General features: G+C 43.2%; 1 protein-coding gene across 1 annotated transcript in view; it reads left to right on the top strand.

Moving 5' to 3' along the window:
• The window catches only part of dkk2 (dickkopf WNT signaling pathway inhibitor 2), a 39,031-nt gene extending 24,131 nt beyond the window's left edge, over positions 1 to 14,900 (top strand). The window contains exons 3-4 of the mRNA XM_041196118.1: positions 8,372 to 8,521; positions 14,125 to 14,900. Coding sequence (XP_041052052.1) covers positions 8,372 to 8,521; positions 14,125 to 14,363 — 389 coding nt within the window. The 3' untranslated portion in view covers positions 14,364 to 14,900. The remainder of the gene's footprint in view (positions 1 to 8,371; positions 8,522 to 14,124) is intronic.
• The last annotated feature ends 3,106 nt before the right edge of the window (positions 14,901 to 18,006 follow it).

Here is an 18,006-nt window from a genome sequence, read left to right as displayed (position 1 = left end):
GACCATCCAATCTTCTTCTTCTCCGCCGATGCTGCCAGACCTGCTGAGTTTTTCCAGGTAATTCTGTTTTTGTTTTGGATTTCCAGCATCCTCAGTTTTTTTGTTTTTGTCACTTGCTCATCCTGCTTTCTACCCTTTGTCACCATTAGTACATCCTTTAGCTAATATCACCACCGTCAGCACCCCTTTGACCTTTTGTTTATGACATCTTTGGCAATCTCTCCTTTGCCTCCACCTATCACTGGCCCTCTATCCAGTTTCACCTGTCCAATCCCCCCTTAAACAGCTTATATTTCACCACATTTCTATTTCTCTTTGGTTCTGATGAAGAGTCAGACGGACTCGAAACATTAACTCTTTCTTCCTCTCCACAGGGTTAATGTAGTACTGGGGAAACAGTACTGCCCAGATAGTGATGTACAAAGTCACATGATGGTAGACTGTGAGTACATTGGTAGTCTGGGAGAAGCCAGCATAGCGACAGCACCCATGCAAAGCTGTACCTTGGAGATGTATATGGATATAGGTTACTAATAAATGGTTTATGTTCAATCATACAAGCCTCCGGACCTCTTAGTGAGATACCAAGCAACCTCCCAACAAATACTATCCAACAGTTTTTCACAATCCAACCCTTTGAGCCCCGGTATCAACAGTGAAGCTTCCTATTCCGGCTCTTCAATCCGTGAAACTTTCTCCTAGTTTTGATTGCCGAGATTGATTGCCACATTGTTGTTGAAGGATTGATTAGCTAGTGGAAAAACTGTGTTCTGCCAATTGTTAACCTAATGAAACCCCTCGAAGCCTTCTGTGTCCACAGAAACCACCAAGTTTTGATTCATAATCCATCTGTCTTTGCTGCTGCTGCTGTTGCCTCTAATTCCACTTTGCAGTTAACTGCCTAACACATGACAGAAACAAAGTAGAAACATGCCTCAAGTCAAGCAATATCATTATCAATCAAAAAGCAGTTATAACATTATGATAACCAGTAATGCTTTGGCACAGCTGTATATTGTAAACTGTAACTCATTCCTAAGTAATAGATGGGTTTTGATTGTAACGTGACATGTTATTTTAACCTTTGCGAGCCATTCTTTCTTTATGTTAGCATGCTTGCCTTTGAGTCGGGGGTCAAGCCCCATTGAGTGATGGACATAAATGAGGGGTCCACTTGAGATCAGAGACAATACTGGGGCTGTAAACATAAACAGATGAAGAAGGAATATGATTGCAACAATCAGAAATAAGAGCCGAAAGCCTTTCTGAGACTCATGAAAAATAGAATAAACCATAGCCTGGAAGAACTGAAAGAAGCTGCATTAAGATCGTTCAACTACTGTACGGCAAGAGGAATCGAGCTAGTGTATACTGAAAGCATGTGATCTGAAGGAGACTAATAAATGTTGAGAGAATAATTGGAATGCAGGTGGATAGGATGATTCACAAGGGACAGGAATAATGTGCGAAAGAGAACAGGAGCCAGGGAAATTCCTGAGTGCCTTAAAAGAAAAACGAGACAGAGGATAAATTACTAAATGATAGCCCAGATGGAGCAGGTTGAGCAGAAACTAGTAGCCATCAATATAACTTTGATTGGAGCCCATGTGCATGAGTGCCAGAACCTGTCAGAGGTTTTGATGATATACATGACAATGGTAAATGAATCCAAAGTGCTGAAGAGTAGGGTTCCAGAACTCGTGCATCATCCAAAAAGGTCACCAGCAGAATGACCATAGATCATATCAATAATCATGAATTAGACCAGAACTTTCCAAGATGATTAAAAACTTGGCAGTTAAAGTTAGAGCATCTGAGAGTAGCTACAAATCTCAAGAGGGTTGCCGACAATGAATTCTGTACATAGCTTATCCGTGTTAAACAGCTGGAGAAGGTGGATGTCTTCCCCAGTGACCCCTTTTATTTCCTATGTGAATAAGTCATGAGTTAAGAAGCCTCAAAAGCAACTGGGGTAATTTCACATGACAGTGGAAAATATTTATTTTAAAACCGAGAGGACTTAAGGCAGATGAAAAGGAACGTTTATGAAAAGCAAAACAAAATACTGGAAATACAAAGCATGTCCTTTTGCATCTGTAATTAGAAAACACGAATTGATATTTAAGGCCCGGCAACTTCATTGGTGCTGGTGTGTAGGTCAGTCCCTTATGGGAATATACAAAATGGGAGAAATAGGAATGAGGAACGCTCCTATCAAGTAGCAGTTGATGGGTTTAACAGATTATTAAGTTTCTTTGAACGGTTGGAAAGAAGTGAGAAAAATGCTGGGTAATACTTCATTGCAGACAAAAAGAAGCTTTAAAGGTGGTCCCTTTAAGAGAGGCCAACACGGTCCGTTGGGCCCCACAAGGAAAGAGGTATCTCCTATGAGATTCTTCTGGAACCCCTTTCCCCACATCTAGTTTCATGCTACCAGGCAGCTAAGGATTGCTTGATTTTCCTGAGGTCCAGGAGTCATTTCTCACCCAATTCCAGCCCAGTGGCTGAGGCCCCAAGAGTTAAAATAGCCCAGATTTGAAATTCTCTGCATTTCACTTGCATCTCCTCCCAGCCCCCAGAGTTAAAAACAATCCAGGGAGGCTGAAAAGGCAACACATCTGATTCCAGGTTTGTCTAATCCGGCCTAATTTGCACCAGGTTGGATTATAGCTTTGAGATTCGGTGCAAATCCCTACACCTGGTTCAGGGTTCTCTACTTTGAGGTAGCTGAGCTCAAATAGTCCAGAAACGAAAATCTACAGAAAGAGGTTTATTTGGAAGACAAAAAAATAGCTTCAGGCAATGGACTTCAGGACTGAAATTCAGAAAGTTGGTTGTTAAGTATGCTGTGAAGAAGTTTGGGAACATATTAAGTTTATTAACATTTATTGACAGCTTCTTCTTGTCTGTACAGTATAATAGGTAAACAAATAGACTCTTGTAAAAGAGGATTTCAGTGGGATTGGTAGCACAGAACCTGCCATTAGTAAATCAACAGTCCGTTTTATACCGTCTGATTTCCTCTCCTACTGGAATCAGTGGGGTTAGAAAATGGAGTGGGTTGTTGAATTGCCTCGTTGTCACCTGTTCTAATGCTATCTCCTAAGACTGGTTCCCCTCAATGAGCTTTTATTGCAGAGCGATTTCAGGAGCTGTTCTTCAGTTGGGCGTTTGCTCCTTTCATAGATTCGGGAATTCTTGATAGCAACACATTGAGCGCCTATGAGGCCTTCCTGTCAGGTGTAGTGGTAATGTTACTAGATAGGTACTCTTCAGGCCCAGGCTAATGCTCTGGGGAAATGTGTTCAAACTCCAACACAGTAGTTGGTGGAGTTTAAAGTCAATAATAAATCTGGAATATTAAGCTAGTCACTGTAATGGTGACCTTGAAACTATCATCGATTGTTGTAACAACCCATCTGGTTCACTAATGCCCTTTAGGGAAGGAAATCTGCCATCCTTACCTGGTCTGGTCTACCTGCAACTCCAGACCCACAGCAATGTGGCTGACACTTAACTGTCCCCTGAAATGGCCTCGTAAGCAACTCAGTTCAAGGGCAATCAGGGGCGGGCAACAAACGTTGGCCTTTCCAGCAATGCCCACGTCCCATGAAAAAATAAAGAAAAAAAAAAGTCCATTGCAGTGGCCCCTGTGCCCATATTGAGTGCAAAACTGCTCCATTTTTATTTTTAAATCATTGTAACCCCCATGTTGCACTGTGGTTTCATCTCACTCTAATTAATCTCATTCGAGAGATTACACACAGCACACTGCTCACAATAGACTGATCCTAATGTTCTTCATCCTTTTGCTTGGGCTGGCACAACAGATCAGAAGTTGTGATCTGCCTGACTCCATAGGGCATGGACTTCGACTGAGACAGAGGCTGTGTAATTTAGTGCTCAGGAGAATCATTAGAATTGTAGACATTGTGATACAGAACGAGACCATTTGGCCCATCGCACCAGTTCTGGAGCTAAATCTTTAACTGGCATTCTGTACTCTAAGTTACAAAGCAGCTCAGGGCAGTGCAAGGGATCAGACTCATAGAAACATCTGTCTTTTTTATTCACAGCACTATTCTAGCAAAGGTTAATTAAACAGAAATTATTTTATGCTTTATTAAAGGGGAATATAGTGATTGTGGCAACCTTTTAGTTTTAATTCATGAACACATTGATGCGGGCAGAACTTTTATAGAATCAATCCATGTAAAGCAGCGTTTTCTGAAGTAGGTGTAATTCTGTGTATTTTTATAATTTATGTTTTCAGAGCAAGAACACAAAAGAATGTACTTTATAATAGCGACAATTAACCTTTAAAAGGTCAGGCATTCTCAAATAGTGTAAATCAGGATGAGTTCCATACTTTGTGACTGATGCAATGCCTTGTGTATACAATTTAAATGGAGAGATAGATTGAAGAACTTGGTGGCACGGAGGGATCTGGGTGTCCTGGTACATCAATCACAAGACAGTAGTACGCAGGTACAACAAGTGATTAGGAAGGTGAATGAAATGTTGTCATTTATTGCAAGGGGAATCGAATGTAAAAGTAGGGAAGTTTTACTGAAGCTGTACAGGGCTTTGGTGTGGCCACATCTGGAATACTATATACAGTTTAGATCTCCTTATTTGAAAAAGGATAACATTACATTAGAAGCCGTTCAGAGGAGCTTCACTTACAAACATACGAATTAGGAGCAGGAGTAGGCTACTTGGCCCCTCGAGCCTGCTTCGCCATTCAGTAAGATCACGGCTGATCTGATTGTGGCCTCAGCTCCACATTCCCGCCTACCCCGATAACGTTTGGCTCCTTGCTTATCAAGAATCTACCAAACTCTGCCTTAGAAATATTCAAAGACTCTGCTTCCACCACCTTTTGAGAAAGAGAGTACCAAAGACTCTCGACCCTCTGAGTGAAAAAAATTCTCATCTCTGTCTTAAATGGGTGACCCCTTTTAAACAATGAGCCCTAGTTCTAGATTCTCCCACAAGAGGAAACACCCTTTCCATATTCACCCAGTCCAGACCCTCAGGATCTTATATGTTTCAATCAAGACGCCTCGTACTCTTTTAAACTCTAGTGGATACAAGCCATTCCGGGCATTAGTCTAGTAAACCTTCTCTGAACTGCTTCCAGCACATTTATACCCTTCCTTAGATAAGGAGTCCAACACTGTACACAGTACTCCAGATGTGGTCACAGCAATGTCCTGTATAATTGAAGCATGGCCTTCCTACTTTTGTATTCAATTCCCCTCGCAATAAATTCTATTAGCTTTCCTAATTATTTGTTGTACCTGCATACTAACCTTTTGTGATTCATGCACTAGAATATCCTGATCCTCTGAATCTATGTTTCCTCCAGATACTAGAATGAGAGGACACAGTTTAAAAATAAGAGGCCTTGCTTTTAAGACAGAGATGAGGGCAATATTTTTCTCTAAGAGGGTCATTAGTATATGGAATTCCCTTGCCCCAGAAAGCAGTGGAGGTTGGATCATTGAATCTATTCCTGGTTGAGTTAGATAGATTTTTGATAGACAATGGAAGCAAGGTTTATGGGGGAATGGCAGAGCAGACTCGGAGGTCCAAATAGCCACCTCCTGCTCCTAAATCCTATTTTCTTATGTTCCTATGTGATAGAATCAGGTTGAGAAGATTACTCAGATCTCAACCCTAATACATGTGGAGAAAGAGAGAAATAGCATGTATTTGATGATAAGCCTCATCTCATTATTGTTCAGTCCAGATATATTGAACAACGTATAAGGTTTAAGAGTGAACTCTCCAGTATGGTATCATATGGACTCCTGACTCCCGCATCGTTTCTCTGTTCTAACAGTGGTGTGAGAAGAGCTAAATAGTAACTGGAACCAGACTATTGAAAATAAAGCAAGAACTTGCATTGAATTAATGTCATTTCATAAGCTCAGAGCTCTGCAGCCAACAAAGTACGTTGGAAGTATAACCATTATTGTAATGCAGGAAATATGGCAGCCAATTTGCACACAGCAAAATCTCACAAAGAGCAATGTGATCTGTCTTAGTGAAGTTGGTTGCCGACTAAACTTTGGTCAGGATCCAGGGAGGACACTCCTCTTCTGTTCGTCAAAGCCTTTATTTCCACCAAAATATACTTCATTCATAAAATTCATAAGAGCACATTGCAAAACAGTTTGACTTGAAAATTACCAGAAAGTGCAATAGAATTCAACTTTGCATTCTTCCAAACAGTAATGGCCCATTGAATGGGCTGACAGGGCCTTGGTCTAACATCTCATCCAAAAGACAGCACTCCCTGAATGCTGCACGGTGGTGTCAATCCAGATTACGTGCTTGCGGTCCAGGAGTGGAACTTGAGCTCACAATCATCTGACTTTTGAGGTGACGGCACTACCCCTAACCCACAGAGGAAACCTTATTTCCTTGTTGCCACCATGCCTGGTGCCTATCACACCGCACCTGTTTACAGGCACGCACTCACATGTACATGTTCACAGACAGATGCACATATATACGTGCACACAGATACATATAAATGTTAATCCCCTCCCATTCTGACCTCTCCATCCTCAGCTTCCTGCACTGTTCCAATAAACCTCAATATAAGTTCAAAGGACAGCACCTCTATTTTTTATTAGGCACTTTGTGCAGCCTACCAGACGCAATGTTATGTTCAACAACTTCAGATCACAACCTCTCCCCCAGGGCTTTTTCCAGTGCCAGTTACTGCCATTCCCATTCATACTTCCTCTAGACCCACCTATGTTTTGTTACTCCTCTCATTACCATCTCCTTTTGTCATGAACCATCAACCCTTTGTGTTTCAATCTCTCCTGCACCATCCACCCTATTGTAGATCTTCCCTCTCGCTTCTTCCTCTCCTCCACCCATTCCCAGCTTCTTGTTTGCTTAAAACTGTTAAGTTTGTAACTTGTTCTGGTTTTGATGAAAAGTCATTGGCCTGAAACATTGGGTTGAATCTGATATGGCCTCCTGCCGGCATATTTAAAGGTGGTGGGAGCCTGTAAAATAGAACGGGTAGCCTGCCTGCCACATTCCCACCCATCCCTGGCCTAGCTCCCATTTAATGAGCACTGGGTAAGGCATCAGCAGCCCACCCACCCTTAGGCTTATTAGGCCCTTAACTTGCCAATCCAGGGCCACTTAGGGCCTCATTTTGCCTCCGCCGCTATTTTTAGTCTGGCTGGGGAAGGCAGGTAGCCCGGGGTGGGGGCTACCTTCTGTCAGGGGACCCCTGTGCCCATTGGATGCAACCCCCCCCCCCCACCAAAGATCAACCCACCCCGCCTCTAAAACTCAGCCACCCCCAACTCCCCTCACCTTCCCCATTACTGGGGCTTGCCAGGCAGGCCCTACCAAAAAATCGCCAACTTACCTGAAGTCGGCCATCCATTGCTCTTCTTCTTCTTCTGGGACTGTTTGTAGTCCCAGCAATGGCCACTACTCGTTTCTGGTGCTGCTGTGACTACAGAGTGGCTGGCCATTCAGATTGGCTGGCAGTTCTCTCGGGCAGGAATTCCTCCCAGATGGGTTCGGAAGTCCCACTCTGAATTAATTAAGGCGGCTCCCAGCATAATATTGACGGGTTTCTGGTTGGCAAGGTGCCGACGGACGTTTTGGTCAGCAACGTGGATAATCCGTCGCTAAAATCCACTAGACTAATTCTGTTTCTCTGACCGGCTGAGTTTATTTAATTCATTCCTGGATGTGGGCGCCGTTAGCTTCGGCCAGCATTTATTGCCCATCCCTAATTGCTCTTGAGAAGGTGGTGCTGAGACACCTACTTTAACCACTGCAGCCCATGTGTTGTCGGCAAACCCACAGGGCTGTTAGGGAAGGAGTTCCAGGATTTTGACCCAGTGACAGTGAAGGAAAGGTGAAATATTTCCAAGTCAGGATGGTGAGTGGCTTGGAGGGGAACTTCCAGCATTTTCTGTTTTTATTTCAGCTTTTCAGCAACTGCATAATGGTATTTTGCTTTTGTATAAATATTCACAAATGCAAACACGCCAATGTACTTATAAACCCACATACATGTCCACACAAATGAAATAAGTGCATGTACAGATACCTAGTTAGACAGACACACTGCAGCATTAATGATGTATTGTTGCTGTTGGTGGGATGGGGAATGAAATATTCTTTTCAGGCACGGTGAGATATTTCCCTACAAATGACAACATTATGGAATGAATTATGGACAAGAGAAAGCCTAACTTTGTGCCAGCAATGCCACTCTAACTATCGACCCAATGGATTAATTGCAGTTGATTTTTAGCCATGAGTGTGAAATGTGTGCTAATCCTGGTTTAGTAGCTCCCATTGATATCCTTTGCCTCAGGTATCTGTGTACCACTTCTTGAAGGCGCCAGCCGCAGATCGCTGTCCGGGGACATACAAGAACACACCAAGAAGGGAACTCACCATGGATCCAAAGGCACGTACTGGCAGATTGTTGGCAACACGCAGGCGAAACCGTCACGTGAGAAAGGTCGGTGGCATTATCATTTTCCAATGGAATTGCCTTGGATTTTATCAGCAGTGTGTGGCTTAAGTGTCACGCCTGCCCTTTCCAGCCATTGCTAGACAATGAGGAGTGAGAAATACTTCAGTCAGTCCTGGGCCCCAAAAACCAGATTCATTGTACCGTATATAACAGGGATCAAACCTGGGGCCAAATCAGTCCGGATGAAACAATGCCATTGATAGCCGTCCAGGTACAGGCTGAGGCTCCGTGAAATGAATGGAAGGGGGAAAGAAGAAATGTTTGTCATAACTTTTTTCACATGTACACTTATTGCTGCCCATGTGGTCCTCGAAGTTCACAACAGCAACTTCTAGGACAATAAAGACGCCTGAGGCTGAACCTAACCAAAGTTAATTGTGGGTTTTGCAATGGTTTTCAGTCAGTCAAAACTCCTTTTCATCAACCCCATAATCTACATTTGGCAGGTTACTCTGTACATCACTAATACAGCTGCTATTTTCTCATTGCTCTAAGTCATAGCAGTCACTCACTGGGCCATTACTGGCTCCCATGAATGACAATAACTGAAATAGCTATTGGCAGGAGCAAGGATGTTAAACTTCATAATATGCTTGTTAAAACTCCAGGGAACTTCAGAAGAAGCCATTTGTTCTCCCAATCTAGTCAGATGTGTTTGCATATTCGACGAATTCAGATGGGAAGCTTCTGTTTTGCAAGCCGTGTTTGAGAAAAATCCAATTAGGTTCCTGGTTGTCAGTTATTTTTTTCACTTAAACGAGCCTTATAATGTAACCTAGCAAACAAAAGCCTATCTCAGACATGACTGATCATTTCCTAAAGACTTTAAATGAATATTATCATGCAATATACTGATGGAAAAACTGAATAACCTAATTAGAATGTAACAGTAGCAATGGTCAGCAACCTCATGTTTGAACATGTCTCCAAGGTTTGTGTTGAAAAATGCTACTCGGGAGAGTTGAACAGGCTGAACTAGACTGTCCGCAACCCCAAACTCCTATTTGACCCTGAGGTGAATTTCTGACCCATATTCTCTCCATCATAAAGAGTGGCTACTTCTACCTCCGTAACATCACTCATCCCTGCTAATGAAACAATCACCCATGCCTTTAATCACCTCCAGACTTGACTATTTCAATGGTCTTCCATTTTTCATGGAGATCTGTAAGCCCCAAAGTCTGCTGCTGTCCCACACCAAGTGATGCATGCCTGTTATACCTCTTCTACCTGACCTATATTGCCTCCCAATCCCCAAAGGCCTCCAATTTAAAATTTTCATCCTTGATTTTAAATCGCTCCCTGGTTTTATCGCTTCCTACCTGGAGTATAATCACCTGCAAACTCTCCATTCCTCTGACGCTGGTCCCTTGTGATTCTCCCGCCACTTCCATTACTTCACAATTGGTGGCTGTGCCTTCAGCTAGCTAGGCCCCACACTCTACAATTCCCTGTCCTTCTTTGAGACCCAGCTTAAAACCCATTTCCTTGAGTAAGCTTTCAGTCACCCCTCCTAATAACATCTCTTTTAACATTTCATTGGTTTTAAAGCGTGCTTTAGTACCTTATAATCTATGTTAAAAACAATGCAAGCTAGGTGACATTTTGTCATAGACCATGCGAATGGATTACAGCATTATTTGAAGCTCTTGTTTGGATCTTGTAAACAGCTTCTTGTATCCATTAAATAATTTACATAATTAGAAGATGGCGATATTAAGGTTTCTACTGTGGATTAATAAACTTTATAAATGTAAACGAAAACAAAAAATGCTGGAAAAACTCAGCAAGTGTGACAGCATCTGTGGAGAGAGAGACAGAGAAAATGTTTCGACTCTTCTTCAGATCGGTCACTGGGTGACCGAAAGCTTGCTCAAGAAAGTGGGTTTTAAGCCGGGTCTCAAAGGAAGATTGATCTGAAGAAGAGCCATACGGACTTGAAACGTTATCTCTGTCCCTCTCTCTCCACAGATGCTGTCAGACCTGCTGAGTTTTTCCTGCATTTTTTGTTTTTGTTTCAGATTTCCAGCATCCGCAGTATTTTGCCTTTATAAATGTAAATTTTGGTGTTAACTGGTTAACAACATCTCACTTTTTTTTTTGCTGTTTTCCATCCCCTCCATTTAAAGTGTCATTGCACCTTCCTATGCTACACCATCCCAAAGTAAGAGGGCCTGCTCCAGGCTGCTGATAATGCCTTTTTCATTATGGTTGCCAAACATCTAGGACTGTCCTGGTGTCTCCAGGAATTAAAGCTGAATCTCTAGGACAATGAAGTGAGCAGCATGAGAGAAAAATCATTGGGGTATGAAATGAGTCCGGTTTTCTTGAACACTTTCGTTTGTTAATTATAAACATATTGGAGCTGAGGGGAAAGGCCTAGGTGAGGTGGTTAGAGAAAGGAGGTCATGTGATGAAATCTCCAGGAATATGTCCAACCAGAGTTGGCAACTCCATTCTTCACAAGTGTGATTGCCTGAGAATTAGGCCACATTTCCTCCCACTTTCTCCAATGACATCGTTTAGATCACTGTGTATGAAGCTAGGAATACGAACATGAACAGTGATCATAGTTTCTTAAAGATTAGATTAGCTATGGAAAAGGCCCGGAGTAAAAATACTAAATTGGATGAGAGCCAATTTCAGTGGGATGAGAACGGATTTGTGCCAGGTAAATTGGAACGAAAGATCACCAGGCAAAACTGTAACGGAACCATGGGCTGCCTTTACAGAGATACCGTAATTCAGGTAGAGTCGAGATACATTCCCACAAGGTGGCAAGATAAGACAACCAAAGCCAGGGCTCACTGAATAACAAAAGAGATAAAGAGTGGGATGCAGCAGCAAAAGAGTAGCTTTGATGGATGTCACACTGATCATACTTGTGAGAATGCATCTTAGTATAGAAAATTCAGAGAAGTGAGAAAGGAAATAAGAGGGATAAAGAGGGAGTATGACAAGAGACTGGTAGCTGGCATAAAAAAGAATCCAAAAGTCTTTCATTGGCATAAAAATATTAAAAGGGTAATAAGAGGAGAGGTGGGTGTGGAGGCAGCAGGCAAGGCTGAGGTATTAAATAATCTGCAGCTGACGAAGAAGATGCTGCCCGAGTCATAGTGAAAGAAGAGGTAGTTGCGGCACTGGATGGGCTTAAAGGAGGAGGCATTAGGAAGGCCGGCTGTTCTTAAAGTTGATAAAGTACCAGAACTGGATCAGATGCATCCGAGGATACTGAGGGAAATAAGGGTGGGAGTTGTGGAGGCACTGGCCATAATCTTCCAATCCGCTTATAGTGTGAGAGGACTGGAGAATTACAAATGTTATACCATTGTCCAGAAAGGGGCATAAGAATGATCCAAGCAACTACAGGCCAGCCAGTTGTGGGAAACCTTTTTGAAACAATAATCCAGAACAAAATTAACAGTCATTTGGATAACGGCGGATTAATTAAGGAAAACCAACAAGGATTTGTTAAAGGCAAACCGTGTTTAACTAGCTTGATTGAGTTTTTGGATGAGGTAACAGAGGGTTGACAAGCGTAATGCTATTGATGTGGTGTACACAGGCTCCTAAAAGGCATTTGATAAAGTGCCACCTAATAGTCACACCAGCAAAGTTGAAGCCCATGGAATGTAGGCACAGTGGCAGTGTAGGGAAGAATTGTTTTTTTGGACTAGAGGAAGGCATACAGTGGCATTCCCAATGGACAATACTAGGACCACTGCTTTTCTGGATCTACATTAATAGCCTAGATTTGGGTATACAGGGCACAGTTTCAAAATTTGCAGGTGACACAAAACTTGGGAGTACTATGAACTGTGAGGTGGATAGTGATAGACTTCAAGTGGACATAGGCTGGTAATGGGCAGACATGTGGCAGATAAAATTTAATGGAGAGAAATGTGATGTGACACATTTTGATAGAAAGAACAAGGAGAGGCAATATAAAGTTAAGTATACAATTCTAAAGAGGATGCAGGAACAGAGAGACCTGGGAGCATATGTGCACAAATTATTGAAGGTGGCAGGGCAGGTTGTGAAAACGGTTAGAATTGCATGTGGAATCCTGGGCTTTATAAATAGAGGCATCGAGTGCAAAAACCAGGAAATTATGACGAACCCTTTTTGAACTCTGATTTGGCCAAACTGGAGTATTGTGTCCAATGGTGTGTGCCATATTTTGGGAAGATCTGAAGGCATTAGAGAGGGTGGAGGAATGATTTACGAGAATGATTCCAGGGTTGAGGGAATTTGGTTACATGGATAGATTGAAGAAGCTGGGATGGTTCTCCTTTGAAAAAAGAAGGTTGAGAGGAGATTTGATAGAGGTGTTCAAAATCACGAGCAGTCTAGACAGTAGATAGAGAGAAATTGTTCCATTTGGCAGAAGGATCGAGAATGAGAGGACACTGAACTAAGCTGAATGGTAAAAGAACTAATGACATGAGGAAAAATGTTTTTACACAGTGAATGATTAGCATCTGAAATACCCCTTGCGGCGCAGGCAGATTCAGTCATAGCTTTCAAAAGGGAACTGGATAAGCACCTGAAGAGAAAGAAATTGCAGGGTTATGGGGGAAGGGTAGGGAGTGGGACTAGCTGAATTGCTCTTGCTGAGAGCTGGCACATACATGATGGGCTGAATGGCCTCCTGTGCTGTAACCACTCCATGATTCTGTGAACCCACAAACTGTCCAGGTTGGCACGCTGGACTTGTAAATTTAAGATTGTTTCTGAGCAAGTTTGCTCATTTTTAAAAGATTAATTTTTACATAAAAATGCCAACGTGTAATTCTCAGAGTCATTGGTAAGATTAATGTTTTCAAATGGGATCATGTCAAAACTGCTTGTGCAATGTGGAACTTGGCAGATTGTGGGACTCAGTGTGGAACTCAGTAAGGCTCATATAAAAGCTGATTGTGAACTTGTGTATATTATTGAGAAGAGGCCAGCCTTTCCTTCGAACATTCATAAAAATGTAATTTGGCAGGAGGTGCTGCCAGATGCTCTGAGGTAGCTGCGATCAATAAACTAGGAATTTGTATGAAAAAAGAGACTAGAAGGGAAAGGCTTTTGATGCAAAGCATTTCCCCATTACTGTCAACAGTCATTTCGTTTAGTAAAGATCTCTGACCTAGTAGGGAAAACTTTCTGCGAGATTGTCCCCCTACCCCTTCCATCTCACTCCCCTGGGGGAACCCACACTTCAGGACGGGTAGATATTCTGAAATCAGTCAGAGAGCTCCCGAAATCTGGCCTCTTAAGCATCCCCTCCACTCTGTCACCCCCCGCCACCCACCCCCCTCCCTCCCCCCCCCACCCAGTAATGGCAGCCATGTTTTCAGGCACCTAGGCCCTAAGCTCTGGAATTCCCTCCCTAAACCTCTCATCCTCTTGCTCCTCCTTCAAACTCAAGCTCTTTGACCAATATTTGGGCCACCCGCTGCTGATATCTCCTTCTTCAGTATGGTGTCAATTATCGTCTATTCATGCAGCCACAACGCACCTTGGCGGGGGGGGGGGGGGGTTCTTTTCCGAGATTAAAGGTGCTATGTAAATGTAAGTTTGTCGTCCTTCTTGTTGCGCAGGTCACGAAGGCGACTCCTGCTTACGCTCCTCAGACTGCGCCGAAGGATTTTGTTGCGCTCGCCACTTTTGGACCAAGATCTGCAAGCCAGTTCTTCGCCAGGGGGAAGTGTGCACAAAACAGAAGAGGAAGGGTTCACATGGCTTGGAGCTTTTCCAGCGCTGTGACTGCGCAAAAGGACTTGCCTGTAAAATCTGGAAAGAGGCCAAATCAAGGCTGCACATCTGCCAGAAAATCTGAGTGCACTGGCGTTCCTCTACAGCCCCGAGACAATGAAACAAGGTTCTTCGTAGGAGCATATTGTGTAAATAATGCAGCATTTGTTAAAGTGCCATTTCTTTCACAAGAGTTCATTCACGCTTAATGCAAAAGCACACAAGAGGACCAGGTCTGAAGACCTGGCCATTCTGACCATTACGTGATCAGTTAGCACTCCCAAATTAATCGGAGGCCGTTTCTGGCTTCAGTGGGGAGTGTTGCACCGTAGCCTTTGATATTTCCTTTTTTGGGTTTATGATGTTTTTTCGAGAAAAAAAAATCATTCTCGGGGTGCAGGCACCGCAGGCAAGGCTGGCATTTATTGCCCGTGCCTGGTTGCCCCCTGTGACGGCGGCAGTGGGCCTTCTTTTTGAACTGCCGCGGTCAGCGTGGTGAAGGTGCTGTGAGGTAGGGAGGCTCAGGTTTTTGATCCATGTATTAGAATCTAAAAAAAAAAGACTCTGCAACGGTCCAGAGGGCGGGATTTTCCAGCCCAGCCCACTGCCGGGATTCTCTGGTCCTGCCACAACAGGGCCAGAAAATCCTGGCCATAAAATGTTACCACACGGGGGGCGGGGGTAGGGGGAGGCTGGGGGGGGGGGCGGGGGGGGGGGGGGGGGTGCGTGCGGGGTGTGGGTGGGGAAGTCATTCAGCCCATCAGGGCCTAGTGCTGGAATTTTGATGCAGGAAATGCCGACTACATTGACCATCGTGAGCTGTCTCTGAGAAGCTGGTGGTGCATTTTCTTCTTGAGCCACTGTAGTTCCTTCGATTTGCGTCTCAAATTTAATTTTCTCATCAAGCTGCAGAAGGACAGCCGCTAATCAGTTCGTTCCCCCCCCCACTAAAGTTGTTCATTTTAACTGTGACAGGGGAGCCCATTTTAGCAGATCCACACAATAATACACGTTTAGAACATTCTGTTTCTAATTCCGCTGTTTTTGTACAATAATGACTATATATCCCAGTCAACGAAGGTGTGGCTTAAATGACATTTCAATTGCGTATTACAGAACAGATAAACTCAGTCGTGAGGAATATAGGAACAGGAGGAGGCCATTCGGCCCCTCTAGCCTCCTCTGCCATTCCGTTAGATATTGGTTGATTTGTACCTCAACCTCATTTGCCTGCTATTCCCATTCAGTGGCCCAGGTCCCCTGCAGCTGGTCACCAAGTGCATTTACAGATATCTCAACGGTTAAGCAATGATGCCACTGTTTAAATACAATTAGAAGAATCCATGTGCTAAATTAACTCAAGTGGGAATGATTCATATATCATTGACATAATCAAAGTTTAAAAAGTGGAGGAGCCATTTTGAATTAATCACTAACTAGGTTGTGGGAGTCACTTGGGGTAAATATGAACTACCCTCTGTAGTCAGTTTAACTGAAATGTGTTAAACCTATCGATAAAATTGCTTTCTTTGACCTATCATACAATTTGTTATTTCTAATCCATGATGCTTAAAAAATGGATACATTTTGAAACATTTATGAAAAGGAAAGTCATTGATAAATGAAATCCATGAGCGGGGTGTGTAAAACGACAGCTTTTTATTAATGGTGTGGTAAATCTGTTATTACTTCATAAGATAAATATAAAGCAGGTTACGAACAATTAATAGTGAGAGGGAGGTGGTGGCAGATTCTGGGACAGGATAGTCACTCTGGTGAAATGGGCAGAAGCCTGGGTAAATTAAGTTTAATGCGGAGATGTGTGAAGTGATGTGTGCTGGAATGAAGACCGAGGAGAGGCAATATAAACTCAATGATGCAATTTTAAAAGCAGTGCAGGAACAGAAACCTTGAGGTTCACAGACACAATGCTTGAAGGTGCCAGGACAAGCTGATCAGGCTGTTGAAAACAAAAAAATGGGATCCTTGTATTTTTATGGGGAGAATTTTCCAGTCGGCGAGTGGGGGCGGGGCTCAGCTACTGACCCATAAAATGACGCACGGCGACGCCGAGCAGGCGTCCCAATGTCACCGCGCATCATTTAGATTTTCAGTTTGACCGCCAAACTGTCAAAGGCCTGTTAAGGCCTGTTAAAAACTAATTGATATCATTAAATTAAAGAGCCCAGGTGGCCTTCGCATTTTTCATGGAACCTCATCCACGGGCGGGATGAGGTTTCATGAAGTGTTTAAAAATTCAGTAAAAATTATTTTGAAAATTCATTGGGATGCCCCAGCTCATATGACACTGTCACATGAGGGGACACGTTACTTTATTCAGATGTTTAAAACTTAAACAAAAAGAGGTGCCTCAGGGAGCTCAGGGAATTCCACCCCACCCCACCCACTCCCACCTGCACAGGGAGCGCTCAGTGCTAGGTAGGCCTTAATTGGTCCCCCCATGTAAAATGGCAGCGCGGACCCGATCGGGGGCACTGATCGGGTTTGCGCTCTCTCCCGCCTGCCCCCTCACACCCCGCCCCACCAACGGGGAGGGAAAATTCAGCCCTACAAATAGAGGCAGAGTACAAAAGCAAGGAAATTATGCTCAATCTTTATTAATCATTGGTTAGGTTTCAGCTGGAGAATCGTGTCCAATTCTGGGCACCACACTTAAGGAAGTATGCCAAAACCTTGGAGAGGGTGCAGAGGAAATTGAATAAAATGGTGCCAGGGATGAGCTATGTTAACTTCAGTTAAGTGGAGAGGCTAGAGAAACTGCATTTGTTGTCTTAGAGCAGTGAAGGTGAGGGGTTGATTTAACAGAGTTGCTCAAGGTTAAGAAGTAGAGTGGATAGGTCCAGAAGCCAGAGGACACAGCTTTGAGGAATTGACAAAAGAATCATGGAGGAGATGAGGAGAAGTTGTTTTACTCAGTTAGTTGCAGTGATCTGGAATGCACTGTCTGAAAGTTTGGTGGAAGCAGTTTCAATAATAATTTTCAAAAGGGAATTGGATACATAATTGGAAGAGAAAGTGTTGCAGGGCCAGGAGGAAAGAGCACAGGGAGTCGGAATAGTTAAACAGTTAAGTGGAGAGCTCAAAGCTCCATCATGATGGACTGAAAGAACTCCTTCTGTGCTATATGATTCTGTATTTTTCTATGATAGCATCATTACAGACAGCACTGATCAATTTCCCCATTCATACCTCTTGTTCACCGTAGTGAAGGGTTCAACTAGCAAGGGGTACAAAATTCAAAATTTGAAAGAAGGGAAGTCAGGTGAAGATTTTTCATCTAAGACTTCTGAAATAAGTTATCGGGTAAAGCCCTTTGAAATAGCTGGAGACAGAAAGAGATGTGACAAGGGAGGTAAGCGGAGTTGATTTATCAAAATGCCTCAATCACCTTTTCTGTTCTAGTTGATCTCAATGCTTCCAATTCAACAGAGCAGCACCATAATTTGAAATCATGTTGATATCTTCATATTGATACCTTGGTCATCCCGTTTTGGTGGATTCAAACAGGCAAAAAGGGTACAGGCAGTACAATGTAAAACATAACCAGTGACAAGTTGGTGAAATTGGTTCTCTCCAGTAGCACGAACTTGGATCCGAGCAAATCAGAAATTTATTATGCACCGTACCAAATTTTCTTTTGCATAATCGGGTGTGGTGTAAAAATCAAGCTGCCAATTTGCAGGGAGCCCGTGTTACGTTACTAGTGA

The sequence above is a fragment of the Carcharodon carcharias genome, chromosome 1 (genome assembly GCF_017639515.1).
Source record: "Carcharodon carcharias isolate sCarCar2 chromosome 1, sCarCar2.pri, whole genome shotgun sequence".
Lineage (NCBI taxonomy): Eukaryota > Metazoa > Chordata > Chondrichthyes > Lamniformes > Lamnidae > Carcharodon > Carcharodon carcharias.
The sequence above is the reverse complement of the archived record's forward strand: the minus strand, read 5'-3'. Positions and strand labels throughout refer to the sequence as shown.